General features: G+C 43.2%; 1 protein-coding gene across 1 annotated transcript in view; it reads right to left on the reverse strand.

The window, feature by feature from the left end:
• stom (stomatin) overlaps positions 1-17672 on the reverse strand; it is a 53861-nt gene that overhangs the window by 35449 nt on the left and 740 nt on the right. Inside the window, exons 2-3 of the mRNA XM_043720306.1 lie at positions 8531-8634; positions 6833-6905 (exon numbers count right to left, since the gene is read on the reverse strand). Coding sequence (XP_043576241.1) covers positions 6833-6905; positions 8531-8634 — 177 coding nt within the window. The remainder of the gene's footprint in view (positions 1-6832; positions 6906-8530; positions 8635-17672) is intronic.

The following is a 17672-nucleotide window of genomic DNA, read 5'->3' on the forward strand; positions in this document are numbered from 1 at the left end:
ACTTCAGCACAAAGGCTGCAAAGGCTGTAACAGTGATTCAAGAAGTGGTTCACCACCACCTTCCCAAGGGCAATTAGGGCCTAACAGAGATACACATGAGTAAAACAGGTTGGTCTGCTGGCCTGCCTTACGTTAGCATTCTTGTCCCACTCAGCAACAACACTGTTAATGCTCGATCTTCAGCTTCCACGAATTAGGCTGAAGTTCCTCATCTAGACTCAGAATCATACAGCCCTTCAGCCCATCAAGTCTGCACCAACATCGCTAGTCTGGGACTTACATGGAAATGAAGATACTCAGAAGATTCAACTGTGATGTTGGCAAATCAGAACTGCTGCTGCCTCACAGTGCCAATTGCTGCAGAGGTGTTCAAGCAGGTTAATTTAAAATAATCTTTCTTTTTTAAAGTAGGATTCCTTGCTCACATCTTCTTGGGCTTCAGGCAGCCTCCAAAACACAATCTGTTTCCTATAAAAATGTTGCAGGAGGGATAAATATTGACGAGGCAACTGGGGCTAAACTGCCCTGAGTACTCTCCTTCAAACACTAAGTACCATGGGACTTGAACACAGCTGTCAGATCAGGAGAGTCTGCTCCCAATACACACACACACATGCATGCATGCACAATCACGCATGCATACACACATGCATGTGCATGGACACACACACACACACACACACTCACTATCTGAACAGCTTCAGCATCCCATCACATTATGGAAACGGAGGAAGAAGATAGAAAACAGATACTTGCTGCAAACAAGCACTGCCTTTGTAATCTTAAATGTCAATGGGTCCCATCTCAGATAAAGTCACCATAATGCCACTGTGTCATTATAGAAAGAGAGAGATGGCTGCTGGTTGTTTAACCTGAGCGTTGCCGTGCCTTGGGCAGGGGCATGGGTTGAGATGGAGAGTCCTTCATGGTAATCTCAGCCGGTGCAGGAATTGAACCGGTTGTCCAGAACCAAAGGACAGCGATTCAGAGAGAAATAGGAAATAGCCCCAAAGGTCACATCAGAACTATTGGGTTTTTAAGAAAAAGTGATGAATGGTTAGAATCTGGAACCTACTGCCTGAGAATAGGCCATAGAGTTGGAGAATTAACTGAAAAGAAATGAAATCCCAATGCTACAGGGAAATGGCATAAGGGTGGTACTAGTGGAGTTGTTCTTACAGAAAACAGCATGGGCCTCATTCTGCGCTGCGCAAAAGTGCGGACTGCAGATGCTGGAAACCAGAGTAGAGGTCAGAGTGGTGCTGGAAAATCACAGCAGGTCAGGCAGCATCCGAGGAGCAGGAAAATCGACGTTTCAGGCAAAGGCCCTTCATCAGGAATGGCTCATTCTCTGCTGCACCTATTTAATTGTTGTTTTGAGGCATTTTGCAGAACATTCCAAGTAAGCTCTGAATCTTCTTGTACCATTTCACCCAGACAAGTACAAAGAATGAAGAACAGTTTAGCACAGCAGCAGGCCCTTCGGCCCTCCAAGCCTGCACCAACACATTTTGCCCTTCACTTACAGGATCCATATCCCTTTATTGCTTTCCTATTCATGTACTTGTCCAGGTGTTTCTTGAATGCTGCTATTGTTTCTGCTTCCACCATCTCCTCTGGCAGCACGTTGCAGGCACTCACCACCCTTTGTGTGAAAAACTTGCCTCGCACATCTCTTTCAAACGATCCCCCGCCTCCCCCTGTACCGTGAACCTGTGTCCCCTAGTAACTGACCTCCCCACCCTGGAAAAAAAAAGCCTCATACTTTCCACTCTACCCATGCCATTCACAATCTTATAATGGAGGTCAAAGGAAACTTAGGAAGTACCACCGCAGGGTCACAGTGTGGTCACTGATAAATCTGATAAGGAACTTAAAAGAAATATCTCTGCACGCGGTGAAACTGAGGAATTCACTGACATGTAGAAACTAAGGTATATAGTGTGGAAACATTTAAAGGCCAATTAGATCAGTACATGAGGGAGACAGGAATAGAGAGATGTGCTATAAATATGAGATGGAGTTGACACTAAATGTAAACAAGAGCAAATGCTGTGCAGAGACTAAGGCACTAGATTGACAATAACAATCACAGCCTTGTCAGCATTAAAAAAAAAGTCCTCCTTTCTAACATCTAGGGGCTACTGCCAGAATTGGGAGAATTACCTCAGACTAGACACGGAATGAGCTTGACATAGTTATAGTCACAAAAATCAAACACCAACACTATCCCTTGGATATGTCCTGACCAGCAGAGGTAGTGGAAAGGCGGTATACAGTCAAGAGAGCGTGGTCCTGGGAGTCCTCAACACTGACTCCAGGCCCCCATGAAGTCTCCTGGTTTCAGAGCAGACATGGGTACAGAAACCTCCTGTAGTAACACATCCTGCAGCTGATGAATCAGTCCTCCTCCACGTTGAACAGCACTCGGAGGAAGAACAGAGGGTGGCCAGGATGCAGAATGTATTCTGGGTGGGGAACTTCAACATCCACCACCCAGAGTGGTTCAGCAGCAGCACTGCAGATCAAGCTGGTCAACTGGGTCTGCAGCAGCTGCTGCTCAGGGAACCAACAAGGAAAAACAGATTTCAGAACCAACAGATCAGACCCAAGCTCTGCACCCCTGCTGCGCTCAGTCATAAATGGGGTGGACAATAAAAAAAAACACACTGCAGGAGGAGGCTTCACAAACTGTCCCTTTCTCAATAATGACAGCACCCAGTACATCAGTGCAAAACATTAGTCTGAAGCATTTGCAACAATTTGCCAAAAATACCAAGCTCTAGTGATCAACTTCATCTCCTCCAGTGGTCCCCAGCATCCCAGATTTCAGTCTTCAGCCAATTCAATTCACTCCATGTGATATCAAGAAACAGTGAAAGGCACTGGGTATGGTAAAAGCAAGGGGCCTGGACAATATTCCAGCAATTGTCCTGAAGATGTGTTCCAGAACCTGCTGTACCGCTAGCCAAGCACGTTCCATACAGCTACAACACTGGCATCTACCTGGCAATGTCGTAAATTACCCAGGTATGGCCTGTACACAAAAGAAAAGGCTAGTTACTATCCCATCAGTCTACTCTCAATCATCAGCAAAATTATGCAAGGTGTCACCAACAGTGCTATCAGACAGCACCCGCTCAGTGACGCCCAATTTGGGTTCCGCCAGGGCCACTCAGCTCCTGACCTCATTACAGCCTGGGTTCAAACATGGACAAAAGAGCTATATTCCAAAGGCGAGGGGAGAATGACTGCCCTTGGCATCAAGGCCACATTCGACCGAGTATGGCATCAAGAAGCCCTAACAAAACTAGAATTAATGGGTATCAGGGCAGAAAAAAAATCTCTGCTGGTTGGAGTTATACCTGGCACATAGGAAGATGGTTGTGGTTGCTGGAGATCAGTCATCTCAGCCCCAGGGCATTTCTGGAGGAGTTCTACAGAGTAGTGTCCTGAGCCGCACCATCTTCAGCTGCTTCCTCAATGACCTATCCTCCATTACAAGGTCAGGAGTGGGGATGTTTGCTGATGATTGCACAATGTTCAGCACCATTCACGACTCCTCAGATACTGAAGCAGTCCATGTTCAAATGCAACAAGATCTGGACAATATCCAGGCTTGGGCTGACAGGTGGCAAATAACATTCACACCACACAAACGCCAGGCAACGACCATCTCCGACAAGAATGAATCTAACCATCACCTTTTCACATTCAATGGATGTACTATCACTGAATCCCTCACTACTGACACCCTGGGGGTTAACACTGACCAAAAGCTCAACTCGACTCACCACATAAACAGTGGCTACAAGGGCAGGTCAGAGGCTAGGATTACTGCGATGATTAACTCATCTCCTGTCCATCACCATCCACAAGGCACAAGTCAGGAGTGTGATGGAATACTCCCCACTTGCCGGGGTAGTTGCAACTCAAACAACACTCACGAAGCTCGACCCCACTTGTGACAAAGCAGCCCGCTTGATTGGCACCACATCCACAAACATCCCCTCCCTCCATCACCAAGACTCAGTAGCAGCAGTGTGAACTATTTAGAAAATGCACTGTGGAAATTGCAGACTGCACCTTACCAGGGTGCTGGAGGAGTTCAATGACATTCACTTGGAGATGAGGTTTGCAAAGTAAGCTCTGGATCTGGCTGAGAAATTGAATGAACTGAGCAAAACGTACAGCCTAGGCTTTCTGAATGATAACACTCTGGCTGGGTTCTGTGATACACAGGCAGGTACAGCCGTCAAGTTAAAAGCAGTCAGCTGGAACTGGTTTCTTTGCATTAAACTAAGCCCATTGGCACATATCCCAAAAAACAAATACATTAAAAAGCTAAAACAAAAGGCTACATTTGACATGCCAACTTCCACTGGTGTGCACATACTTGTTTGACCATGGAATTTCCTAAAAGCGGTGTATCTCTACAAGTGAATCAGCTGCTTTTATTCCAAACCCACTCATTGAGGGAGGGAAGACAATAATGAGAATTTGTTTCTTTCTTTCCACCATTAAGAGGAGTTTCTTTCCCCCCTTATACAACTTGCCTAATCTCTCATACCTTTCCCATGCTTCAGAAACCAGCCCCAGGAGGACAACACTGTAGTTAAAAAGTCAAACTTCAAACTTACGCCAAAATGCACAGCATCGCTGCTACTCCCAGTCACCCCGGGACGCACTCAGGGGTAAAATGTCGAGCAGAGGTACCTCTTCTGGAGGGAGATCAGGGAAGTCCCGTTTAGATCCCAAGAACTTCCATGATGGTACATTTGAATCTAGGTGGATGGGGGAGTTCTTATTTAAAGGGAAAACAGAAACATGGTGGAAACTCCAGCACTTGGATCAGCTGACCCGAGTCACAGAGCTGACCGTCAGTCATAGGGAGGAATGACAGACGTTGGGCAGGAGACAGAAAGGAAAACAGACAAATCTAATTCACATTTCCCGTCGACACCAACAAAAACTGAGGGGCATTTTGATCAGAGTGATGTCCTCCCCACTAAGGCTAAGTAAAATATTGATCTTCGCCTGTTATTAAATATGGTGTTGGCTTTCTCATTTGAACAGGGTGGATGAGAAAGCAGCAATACAGCAGAGGGAAGCAAGAGGTTGGAAGTCAATTTAACATCACCCCCTTCCATCACCTCCAATGATCGCTAACACCACTGCCTGGGGAGGAAATCCCTGGCTGGAACGCTCCACTATCTAAAGGATGGCCACGGACCATCCGCCCACCAAAATGAGACTGGGAATACATGGCTGGGCCACACAGCACAAAGAATAACAGCATTGAAAATCAACAATGTCCGCTTAGGCTGAGGTACCTGCTGAGGCCTGGCTGACAACGCACGTGGAACCAAACCCCAGAGCAAGTCAGTGCCTTGAGAGGAGAGGAGAACATTAAAAAGAAAAGCAGCGTCCATTTTTGTAAGTCACAATGCTGTGAAATTGAACCGGTCGGTCGGAAAAAAAAAAGGCAAGTCTTGCAGAAGGTATTTTGTCAAAGCCGTGCAACCACTGAGCCTCTTTAGCAAACATGCAGCTTTAAATCGTCAAGACAGACCATCTTAAAAAGCCACATCAACCTACAGAGCCCCCAATACAACATGCATTGGGTCAAGGTTTCCCTAAACTGCACTGAAGTGCCCAACTTCAAAAAGGGCTCTCATTGGGGGTGGCATTGTGTACATTATTGAACCCATCCACTTCTAATAAAAACAAAACCACGATGACATTAGCAGTGGACGAGCAACAACACATGAGTACACAGTGCCTTTGACAGCACAAAACCTCATGAGGCACTTCATACTTCATCAAAATGTGACGGCTAGTCGTATTGTTGGGGGAGGGGTACACTGACTGAAAGCTGGGTCGAAGAGGTCGATTTCAAAAGGAGGTGGCCAAACAGGAGGACAGAGGTAAGTATAAAGGCAGTAAAGTTTAGGGAGGGAAATTTGGTGTTTAAGGTCTTGCCCAGCCATCATTGGTGGAATGATTTGAATCGGAGATATTCAAAAAGCCAGCCTTGGAGCAGTGAGAGTGTTGAAGGATTGAAGATCTGGAAGGGCTGGTACTTCAGAGGAATTTGAACACAAAAGATTGCGCAATTTAAAGTTGAGGCATTACTTATCTAGAAGCAGGGGCAAAATTGTTTTCAACATATATACAAGATTTGGCTTTTGAACGGGTTTATTAGAACTGAAGGACTTCAGTTAAGTGGGAAGGAGTTAGAGAGGTGTTCAAAATCATGAGGGGTTTGGATGACGTAGATAGAGAGAAAATGTTTTCATTAGATGAACAGGGAGAATATAAAATACATCAACTTTACCAACAAAGACATGAGGGAAATTTTTCCATGCAGCAAATGTTTAGGATCTGAAATGCACTGAGACTGTAATGGAGGCAGATGTAATTTTGGCTCAAAAGTGAATTGGATGAGTGCCCTGGGAGAGGGAAAAAAAGCAAGGCTTGGGGAGGAAGGATTGCAGAAGTGCTGTTTTAGAGAGACAGAACAGACAGAGTGGACTAAATGGTCCCCTTTTGTGCTGTAAACATTCTATAATGAGTAAAGAGATTTCAGGACTTCAACAATGTGTTAGGTTATATAATATAAACTAGAATTCCCATTCTTGGCAGTTAAATGAGGACATCAAAGCATCACCCAAATTCATGACAACAGGAAGGACATGCATAAGGAAGAGTTACATAGAAAGACTGTTGATTTTAAAGAATTCAGTAAGAAAACCAATTGAAAATTCAAAAGTACAACTTATATTTGGTAGTTTGAGTGATAGACTGGTGTTTAATTTTTCCTTGTCCTTACCTGGCCCTTTAGCTCCTCCTGCCAGAATGCGCCCAAGTCTAAATATTATAGCTCGCTCATACTCCTTGACAATCTGTAGCACAGAAGGGGAAAAACATATTCAAGATTTAATATGTCAAAACCCCACTTTGGTTCTGTTTAATAAACCGTGCTCAGAAACTACCAAGAGCTAGGGCTGCAGTCAAATGGTGAAATACAAATAATCTCTTCATTTTAAGAAATAAAGGACAGTACAAAATAAAGGCCACACAGTAGCTCAACAGTTATCACTGCTGCCTCACAGCACCAAGGACCTGGGTTCAATTCCAACCTCGGGTGACAGCCTGTGTGGAGTTTGCATGTGCTCCCCATGTCAGCGTGGATTTCCTCTCAGTCTAAAGATGTGCAGGTTAGGTGGGCTGGCTATGCTAAATTAACCAGAGTGTCTGGTGATGTATAGGTGGATTAGCCATGGGGAATAGCGGGGTGATTCTGGGTGGGATGTCCTTTGGAGGGTCGGTGCAGACTTGATGGACCAAATGGCCTCTTTACACACTGTAGGGGTTCTATGATTTTATCTCTTGCAACACCGTGGGTTGCTGTGACTGCCAATTAAACAGGGTTAATCGTCACATAATATTGCAACGAAAACCTGACCTGGGATTGGGTGACTGACAATCACTTTCTGGCTGCCTTAAAATAAGTCAAGTCACTTTTAAGCGAATGAAGAATCATAATCGGAAGGAAGATCATGTGAATGGAAATTCATGTATGGTACTGATGTTGCAGGTATGGGTTGGGGGGAGGGTGGATTTAAATCATTAGGTAATGTAACAGAAAACATACCATTGCTCATTGTACACCAGGGTGTATGTGGCGCTGGGAGCAAGCAAGTGCCTGGTTACCCAAAATGGGACAGTATTGCAAATGCCCACACTGATGGCCTCAAGCAGCTCTGAAAGATCCCATTATCTTTACCAAAGCACGTCTGATGGTACAGCCACTGCACTGAAGATGCAAACAGTGCACAACGTCCAGTCTGTGTGTGTGACAGTCCCTTCATCTCTATGCAAAGTGCACATTAGGGGGATGAATACAGCTCCTGGCACTGCAACTGAGCTGCTTGAGGCTGTGCAAAACTCTAAAAAGGTAAATGCCAACTCCAAAAATATATTCTTAACAAAATTTCCACTCATAGGGATACAAAATACAAGGCAATTTGTGAAAGACCTGCAACATTATTCCAAGCTCTTGGTTGTAAGGTATTTTGGCTATGGCACAACAATATGCTTCACAAGCTGAAAAGGCGCTTTGATGATTTAAGAGTCAAACATGAGTAGCATTTCTTGCTCAATGGTTGGACCAGGCTGGTTACAGCAGATAACTCTCTTTTCATGCAGTTCTTACATTGCAATCTAAACTAGCCGGAGCGACATTCATCTGAATTATCAAAACATTGGAACAATAGGGCTAACCAAGCAACCACTGGGGCTACTCCCATTTTATTTTGCTCTTTTATAATTTAAAGCCTCTAGTTACAGAATCCTTGTCTCTCAAGGAAAATAAATCAGTATTAAAGCCATTGCTACAGGAAGGCATTGAACAAAAGGCATCAATACATTAAAAACTGGAGTCGGGCAATTGTACCGCAAGTACTGGAGTCCAATTACACATTTCCTTTCTAATCAGTTTGGTCCTGTAATATGTCAGTGGCCTTACCTTTATGCACAACCAGATGGACAGGGGGGAACTGATGATCATGAAGAAATAAGACAAAATTACCAAGACCCAACCACAACATCCAAGACTGCCATTGTTCTGATCTGTGAAGTGAAATATAGAATGGACTTGAGTGCTTTCTTATAAAACAGTTTGAAGCTATTTCACCAATACACAACCAATCAGACACAACATACTAATGATTCAAGACAGAAAGCCCCAAAACTCACTGGCACAACAGGGGTAGGGGCATGAAGCTCAGATTAATCCATCTGCAGTAATGTTTAAAAAGGCCTCTGCCAAACCCAAGTGGGATAGCTATCACAAATGGCCCCAGTGCAGTTAGTAATGGTTTAGGTCCACCAAGGCTTGAAGCACAAAAGACCGCTCAGCCCATCACATCTGTACTGGGTCTTAGAGACTTCAATCTGTAACCACTCTCTGGTGTTACCCAAATGATCATCCTTGCACTGCAGAGAGCAAGGTCATGATGGGTTTTGTTTTAAAATAGTCACAAGTTTGATTGGTTCTTTCGAAAGTCAAACAAGGAACTTGCTCCTAGCAGAATTTTTACAAAACTGGAACTAGTGAAAGGATTAAAATATCTTGGCATTGTCTATCCACATATAGCAGGTCAGCGCCTCAATGCAACAGGTACAGTAAAAGTAGCAATGCTGACACTTTATAAAATACTTCAAATCCAGACCTTTTAGGCAGTGGGGTGGAAGCAGGAAACTAGAGAGGGGTTTGATGGTTTGTCCATTCAATTGAGTTGGGTGTGAATACTTTTGTAAGAGGGCTTGTGTTTCAAAGAGTTTTGAAATTTGGAACTGAGGGAATCATGTGAATGCTACACCACGCAAGTACCTGTACAATCCTCCTGCAGTTATTCAGCTCCGAAAATCAAGAACACAGGGCAAAGATATTTAATGAGAAACCCTTCCCGTCTGGCAATAGATGTACCTTGTTTACTTACCTTTGTTATACAGACATCTGTTTCTGTCCCTCATTAATTATTCACTTTTAACAAACATGAGAACTCAAATGTAAAAGCTGCTTAGATGCATTACTTTACGCACAAATTAAATTTGTAAGAAATTCGATTTTTTTTTTAAAAAACAAAACCTTAAAAGCTGACGATCCCAGTAAAGAACAGAAAGTATTAGCCTCCTATGTATTAATTAAATTAGCTTGGCAAGTAGCATTTGTACTGCACGTGACCAGTCCCACTGAGAAAAATCTATCCATCTCCTCTTGACGTTCAGTGGTATCGTTATCATTGAATCCCCCCCCCGCTACCAACACCCTGGGAGTTACAATTTATCAGAAACTGAACTGGGGAAGCCATATAAATATGTGGCTACAAGAGTAGCTCAGAATGGTTAGTGGTTTGAAACCAGATCTTCTGACCCAGAGGTGGGGACATTACCACTGCACCACCAGACCCAAAATGAAGCATGCAGCCAGCACAAAGCTTGCTCCCAAGCACTGATGATGTCGCCTAGCCAGGGGACGAAACGTTTGCAACAAAAACTTCCAGCTCGGCGAACAGAACCACAGCAACGAGCACCCGAGCTACAAATCTTCGCACAAACTTTGAACACTTACTGCCCTCTACCAATTGAGCTAGCTAGCTAGCCATGGTCAAAAAAGCAGGGCAGAGACTGGGAATTCTTTGGCAAGTAACTCACCTTCTGTTATCCCAAAACTTGCCCAGCGCCTACGAGGCACAAATTTGGAGTGTGATGGTGTTGTGGAAGAATCAACTTCCATCATGGAAGCTGCCTGGATGAGTGCAGCTCCAACAGTATTCAAGAAGTTCAACACCACCCGGGCCAAAACAGTCTGTTTGATCCTCCCCACATCCAGCCCATAAAATAGTCTCTCCCTCCAGCACTGACACACAGAAACAGTGTGTACCACCAACAAAATGCACAGCAGTAACTTGCCAAGACGCTTTCAACAGAACCCTCCAAACCCAGGGCCTCTCCCGTTTCGAAGGCTAAGGACAACAACTACAAGGTCTCCTCCATGTCACACACTATCCTGACTCAGAACATATCACCCAGTCCTTCACTGTCACTGGGTCAAAACCCATCCTGTGAACACCTACACCCACAACCACAGCCTGCAGCAATTCAAGAGGGCGTCAGCTCACCAATAGCAGTTTGTGATTGGCAGTCAATACTCTCATCCGTGAAACTAAATTACTATGTGAAACACAAATATTGACGAATGTAAAATATATATTCTAAACTCTTCAAACGCTAAATGCAGCTAGTATTTAAGCCTATTCCTGACTGGATAGTGAAGGATGTGGGAAATCCAATATTTGTTCCTTCTCTATTGCAATACACTCATATCTCCCACCTCTGGCTTTGCTCACACGATTAAAAAGAAATATTTTCTGCATTTCTCGTCACAGTCAGTCAGTCATAGTTATAGAGATGTACAGCACAGAAACAGACCCTTCGGTCCAACTTGTCCATGCCAACCAGATATCCCAACTCAATCTAGTCCCACCTGCCAGTACCCGGCCCATATCCCTCCAAACCCTTCCTATTCATATACCCATCCAGAAGCCTCTTAAATGTTGCAATTGTACCAGTCTCCACCACGTCCTCTGGTGGCTCATTCCATACATGTACCACCCTAAACATAAAAAAGTTGCCTCTTAGGTCTCTTTTATATCTTCCCCTCTCACCCTAAACCTATGCCTTCTAGTTCTGGACTCCCCCACCCCAGGGAAATGACTTTGTCTATTTATTCTATCCATACCCTTCATGATTTTATAAACCTCTATAAAGGTCACCCCTCAGCCTCCGACACTCCAGGGAAAACAGCCCCAGCCTGTTCAGTATCTCCCTATAGCTCAAATCTTCCAATCCTTGCAACATTCTTGTAAGTTTTTTCTGAACCCTTTCAAGTTCCACAGCATCTTTCCGACAGGAAGGAGACCAGAATTGCACACAATATTTCAACAGTGGCCTATACAGCCGTGACATGACCTCCCAATTCCTGTACTCAATACTCTGACCAATTAAGGAAAGCATACCAAAAACAAAATCAAACAAACAAGACTCTCATCAACTTCCATAAAATCTAGTTTGTTGCCCATGTGATTCTATTTGTACCATTTTCAATGTTAAAAACAAATTATTTCAGATTCCTAGCATTGCAGTTAATACTCAGCAAGTCAGGCAGCTTCTGTAGAGAGGGACACCAGGTTAAACATTTCAGGCCGATGACCTTTCCATCAGAAATATTCATTCTGTTTCTCTCTCTCCACAAAGGGTACCTTGACTGACCATTTCCTGTTTTTATTTGAATATTTCAGGAAGGTCTTATAACTAAAGGAGGCAGATTCCCCATCTTCCTCAAACTTTCTGCTCACTTAACTGAAACCCTAAACTTCCAGTTTAGGAATCAGACCATGATAAAAGAAATTAATTTTAACACAAAATTGAGTGTATTTGGACCAACACATTAAAGGGGAAAGCAAAAGAGAAGAGAGACACTGTTCTTTGTCAGATTTTTGATTTCTTGTGGCTAAGTCTGCACGGTACTGCCTGTCTCTAATTGTCCTTGAACTTGCTAGGGGCATTTAAGAACCAACCACATTGCTGTGGGTCTGGCGTCATATTTAGAACAAACAGGTAGGGATGGCAAATTTTCTTCTTCAACGGCATTAGTAAGCCAGATAAGGATTTTTATTTACATAGTTTTGCAGTCACCAGGAACGAGACTAGATTTCCAATTTAATTCATTCAATGAATTCTAGCTGCATTGGAACCAAACATCCACAGAGCTTTATCTTCTTGGTTTCTAATCCAGTGGCATTAAATATGGATTTTAAATTTACCACCTCATAATTATCCCTTCAGAATACAAGTTGATTTACAGCTTGCATGGCAGGGTATTTCGCAATTCAGAGTGGTCAACACAAAAACATCACATTCCACTGCTACACTTTACTGAAATTCTAGCAACAACACGACAACTATGAGAAGGATTCCCCGTGCATTTGTAATGAGCCTCACACTGCAACAAACTGCTTAGTTGCAATTATTGAATGATGCAAACTAGTTACATAATTCCCCTGTCTACTCAACTTAGTAATTAACACTGCAGTATTCATCTTCAAGACCCACAGCAGAGACATTAGTTAGACTCAGTACCTCAAACAGGACTGCAGAAAGCTGACATTCCCTTGTTTCAAACAGCTCTCACTTCATTTATGCAAAGGAATCAAAGTGCTGACCAAGACAAACAAAATGTTTTGCATTTGTATTGCACCTTTTATGACCCAAGAGAGTACTGAAGTGCATAACGGTCAGTTAATTATTGCAAAGTGCAGTCTCTCTTGGAACATAGGAAAGATGGTAGGGTGCATGGACAGCGACTTGTTAGTGAACAGATATCAGCTTGACTTATTTTGATTATGGGAGAAATATCAACTACATTTCTTTGGTATATCACCGCATTTTGTACAATTGACATTTAATGAGAGGCAAACAGGTTAGCCACAAAATAGAGGGGAAGTGATCTAAATAGGAAGTGAGGGACTCGGGGACAAAAGCATTAAGGGAAGCGATTTCAATGCATCTCTTGAAGCCAAGGTACTGAGGAAAGAAGTTGCTGCAAGACAGTGACCAAATGACTAAAGGAGCAGTAGTAGCTTGGAGTGGGGGTGATGTCAGGAGACCAGAGACAGAGGCGTCGGAAAAACTTAAGGAATGTCAGCCATTGATGAAGTTAAAATGAGGAGGAGAGCACAAGGGTGGTTTTAGGGGAACAGAGATTTGAGTTGGTGAAGGTTAGATAGAGTCACAAGTCACCAGGTTATGGTCAACAGGTTTATTTGAAATCACAAGCTTTTGGAGCGCTGCTCCTTCGTCAGGTGAAGTGAAGGGAAGCACACAAGGCACAGAATTTATAGGTAGAAAGATCAAAAGGAAAGAGCATCACTACGAAAGCTTGTGATTTCAAATAAACCTGCTGGACTATAACCTAGTGTCATATGACTTCTTACGTCGTCTATCGCCAGCACCTCCACATCAAAGTTAGATAGGGCAGGGGGAGCCAGTGAATTAAACATGAGAGAAATGAGAAGATCTTGCCTTGCTGATGAGTCAGACACAAGGCAAGATGCAGATTTCTGGCACAAACAGTACACACTAGTTGCCTTTATCTTCAAGGCTTAAGCAGAGTCATGTGAGGAAAAGCCAAGAGAAAGGTTATCACTTAGGTGCAATGTCCATTTGGGTCAATGATTTACCTTTTATTGCTGAACTGAAAACTTGAGCCAGCACACAAACAAGAAAGCCTGCTCACTAGTTATTCCCAAACTCAACAAATGGAATCCAAGATATAGAAGCAAGATGGAGAAAACACTTGCAATTTACAAAAATATAAATACAGCTCAAATGACTGGCATGGTAGCTCAGAGATTAAGCACTGCTACCTCACAGTGCCATGACCTGGGTTCGATTCCACCCTCGGTGGACTGTTTCTGCGGAGTCTGCACCTTCTCCCTTCGTGGGTTTCCTCTGGGTGCTCTAGTTTCTTCCCACAATCCAGAGATGTTTAGGTTAGGTGATATGGCCATGCTAAATTGCACATTGAATCCAGGCATGTGCAGGTTAGGTGGATTAGCTATGGGAATTACAGGGATAGGGTAGAGGTCTGGGTGGGAGGATGGGTGTGGACTCAATGGGCCAAATGGCCTGCTTCCACACTGTAGGGATTCCATGACTATGTAGAGATTCACCACTAAGAAACAAACAAAACTGCAGAAACGACAAGGAATTTTTAAGCCTTTTTCCCCAGCATGGGAATGTGGAATACTGGGGGCCAGAGGTTTAAAGTGAAGATGGAAAGTTTAAAAGGAGATGTGTGAGGTTCTTTTTTTTACACAGAGGTTAGTAGGTGCCTGGAACACACTGCCAGGGGAGGTGGTAGAAGCAGATAGGACAGAAGCATGTGCAGGCAGGTGGGATTAGTTTAGAATGGCATCATGGTCAGCACAGATATGGTGGGTTGAAGGGCCTGTTCCTGTGTTGCACTGAGATATGTTAACAGCATCAGGACATCCTCAGTTTAAACAGCCCTGAATATTAAATAGGACATACAGGACAGTACCAGGTTCATTCGGTTCAAATGGCGAATACTAGAGTTTATGTTCCACATGAACCTGCTATCTCTCCCTACAAGCATATCCTGCTGCTCGTTTGTTCCCCCCTACCCTCCCGTAAAACCCATCTGCACAATCTAACTCAACTGCCCAATGCAGCCGCTCCACATTCTCATCAATTTCTGGGCAAAGAAATCCAACCTGAATTCATCATTGGGCTCACTGTGTGACAATGTTATATTGGCAGCCCCCCATTCCGGACACAGGCAAATGGGAAACAGACCAGCTAAAAGCCTATTGTTCTATGCACTCTACTCACCAATGTGCTGGGTACCTTGCACTCGTCTCCATGCAAAATTCCCTCTTCAGCACATTCTTTATCATTTCCCCTTGAGTAATGGTTAAGAGAAGGTTTGGAACTTCAGTAAGTGATAGATTAGGTTGTTTTGAGTTGTCTCCTCTGAGGCATTGCTCTTTCTCTCCATGTGCATGGAAGAAGTTGGATGGAGGAGGTCTAAACTCAGTAGGTCAGACTATTTTGAAATTCCCAACGATTCCAGTGGCCAGGTTTCAATTTTTGGTGACACTTTGTAGGAACATTCCCACAGCAGTTTCACAGACGACAAACAAACTATTGAACAAAGGCCAATTGTAAATTATTAAGAACAAATTTATGTGAAGAAGGCTGACAAAATGCTAGAAAATAAAGGGGGAGGGGGGGTAAGCAAAATTACAACTTTTGTAAACAATAGTTTACAACTTTCTTAGAGCTAAAATTCAGAGTTGTGTCTAGGCAGAGGAGTCATGTGAGGAAAAGCCAAGAGAATGGTTACCACTGAGGTGAAAGATCCATTTGGGTCAATGATTTACCTTTTATTGCTGAACTGAAAACTTGCCCCAGCACACAAACATGAAAAGCCTGCTCACTAGTTATTCCCAAACTCAACAAGATATAGAAGCAAGATGGGGAAAACACTTGCAATTTACAAAAATATAAATACAGCTCAAATGGCCATGTCGCCCTTCAACACTAAGTAACAAGCAGAAATGCAGGAATGATAGAGTTTTTTCATCTTTTTCCCCCAGCGTGAAAATGTCATAGGCTAAAGGTGAAGGAGGAAAGTTTAAAGGCGAAAGGTGAGGTAAGTTTGCTTTTATACACAGAAGTTGGTGGGTGCTGAAACATGAAGAAATTTTCACATCATTGAAATCTTTATACCCAGCAGTACACCTATGGATTTTAAGCCAAAGCACTCAAGAAAGATAACATTTTTCTGAAGTACTTGTGGTCACCGTTATGGTTGCAGTAGTGCGAGCGATCAGAGGTGAAGAATTAACAAATAGCAGATCACAAATTGAAGCAAACTGGTACAATAATTGTGATCGTACACTCACACCAACATCAATTACACTTGCACCAGTGTCATAAACAAAGTGATAATGTAACGTAACCACAATTTCCTCTTTCTTTTCCCATCAGCCATCACCACCCTGCTTCCATTTCTTACATCCACCCACCCACAATATTTAACACCTCACTGCTGCAGTGGCAGTCCATAGGTAATGGTTACCCTCTACATTCTGCTCATCAGCTGCATGACTCTACGCCTGCTATTTGACTGTGAGAAGCATCATGACCAGACCCCAGTTCCACTCTCTCACAGGACTGATTCTAGCATTCTCTTAGTGTGACTGGGATAAAGCTGGGTTGCGAACATTGGGGAGGGCTGCAGGGAAGAGCTACCTAAGTAAACCACATGGAGAATAGAATCATCTTAATGAAAATGACAGCCTTTGACAACGTTACTGAGGAACTAGATGTGTGCAGATTTGAGTTGAATGAGGTTACTCATCAAGGTTAATTTGTAACAAGACCTTTGTTCAATAATTTTACTTCATCTGTGAAACTACTCTGGAAATGTTCATATAAAGTGATCATATTCTATTGCCTGAGATTGAAAGCTTGCCATTAGAGTTGTAGGGAATCCCAAAATAGTCTGACCTACTGAATTTACTCGACTGAGGGAACTTTGAACACAGCAGGTCTCAGAATAAGGTTCTTCATTTAAAAGGCTGTGAATTTGTGGAACTCTCCACCCAACAGGGTTATGGATATTCCACCACTGAGTAGATTTAAGGCTGAGACAGAAATTTTGGCACTCAGGGAAATTGAGGGATAGAGGAAGCAGGCAGTAAAATGCTGAAGGAAACGATTAGCTCCTGGCGTATTGAAAAGCAGAGCGGGCTCCAGGACACCACCCTGCTTCCATTTCTTACATTGTTTCTGACTGCACAAACTTGGCTGCTCCAATACATTGAATTCCTGAAAGAAGCTATAGAAAACACAACTGTGACCAGGAATCTGGTTTTTAGCCACCTGCCCAGGCTTGATCTCGTAGCCTGAAAACAGATTGTATCATCTCCTTGATATATAAAGTGGCTCAAGTAGCTGGGGTTGAAAATAAACCGTCAACACACAACCTCCCCCCATTGTGTACATCAAACTAAATATTGCAGGATAAACAGGAAAAAAATTAGAAGCAGGAATAAAATTACATACAAAATAAAAGGAAACATTATTGATCTGATTCGCATGGTATAATTTTTCTTGTCAGCTACTGCAACATTTACTGCAAGGGTCAACCAAAAAGCTACCTCCAGTCACGTTCCTCACTTTTAAAGATGTTTTTCGCAAAACAAATGCCTCATACATTAAACAAATACTGCATCTTATTTGGTTTCCATCTCTGTTGGGATCACTGTTTATAGTAATGCAACTGACAAAGAGGAATTATTGTGACGTGAGATTTCTTTCCTGGGGTCTCTCTATGCCCTTACTAAAATTTCATGCGATTAATTGCCTGTCTGTTCCCCACCAACATACATACTTCGAAAACTAATCTTATTTCAAACCACCATCTGCATTCTGTAACATTCCCAAAGGTCTCTCCAGCCATCTCTGTACTGTATGGGGAGGGAGGGGGCAGTTGGAGAAAGACAGGAGATGGG

Source organism: Chiloscyllium plagiosum, chromosome 30, assembly GCF_004010195.1.
Source record: "Chiloscyllium plagiosum isolate BGI_BamShark_2017 chromosome 30, ASM401019v2, whole genome shotgun sequence".
Lineage (NCBI taxonomy): Eukaryota > Metazoa > Chordata > Chondrichthyes > Orectolobiformes > Hemiscylliidae > Chiloscyllium > Chiloscyllium plagiosum.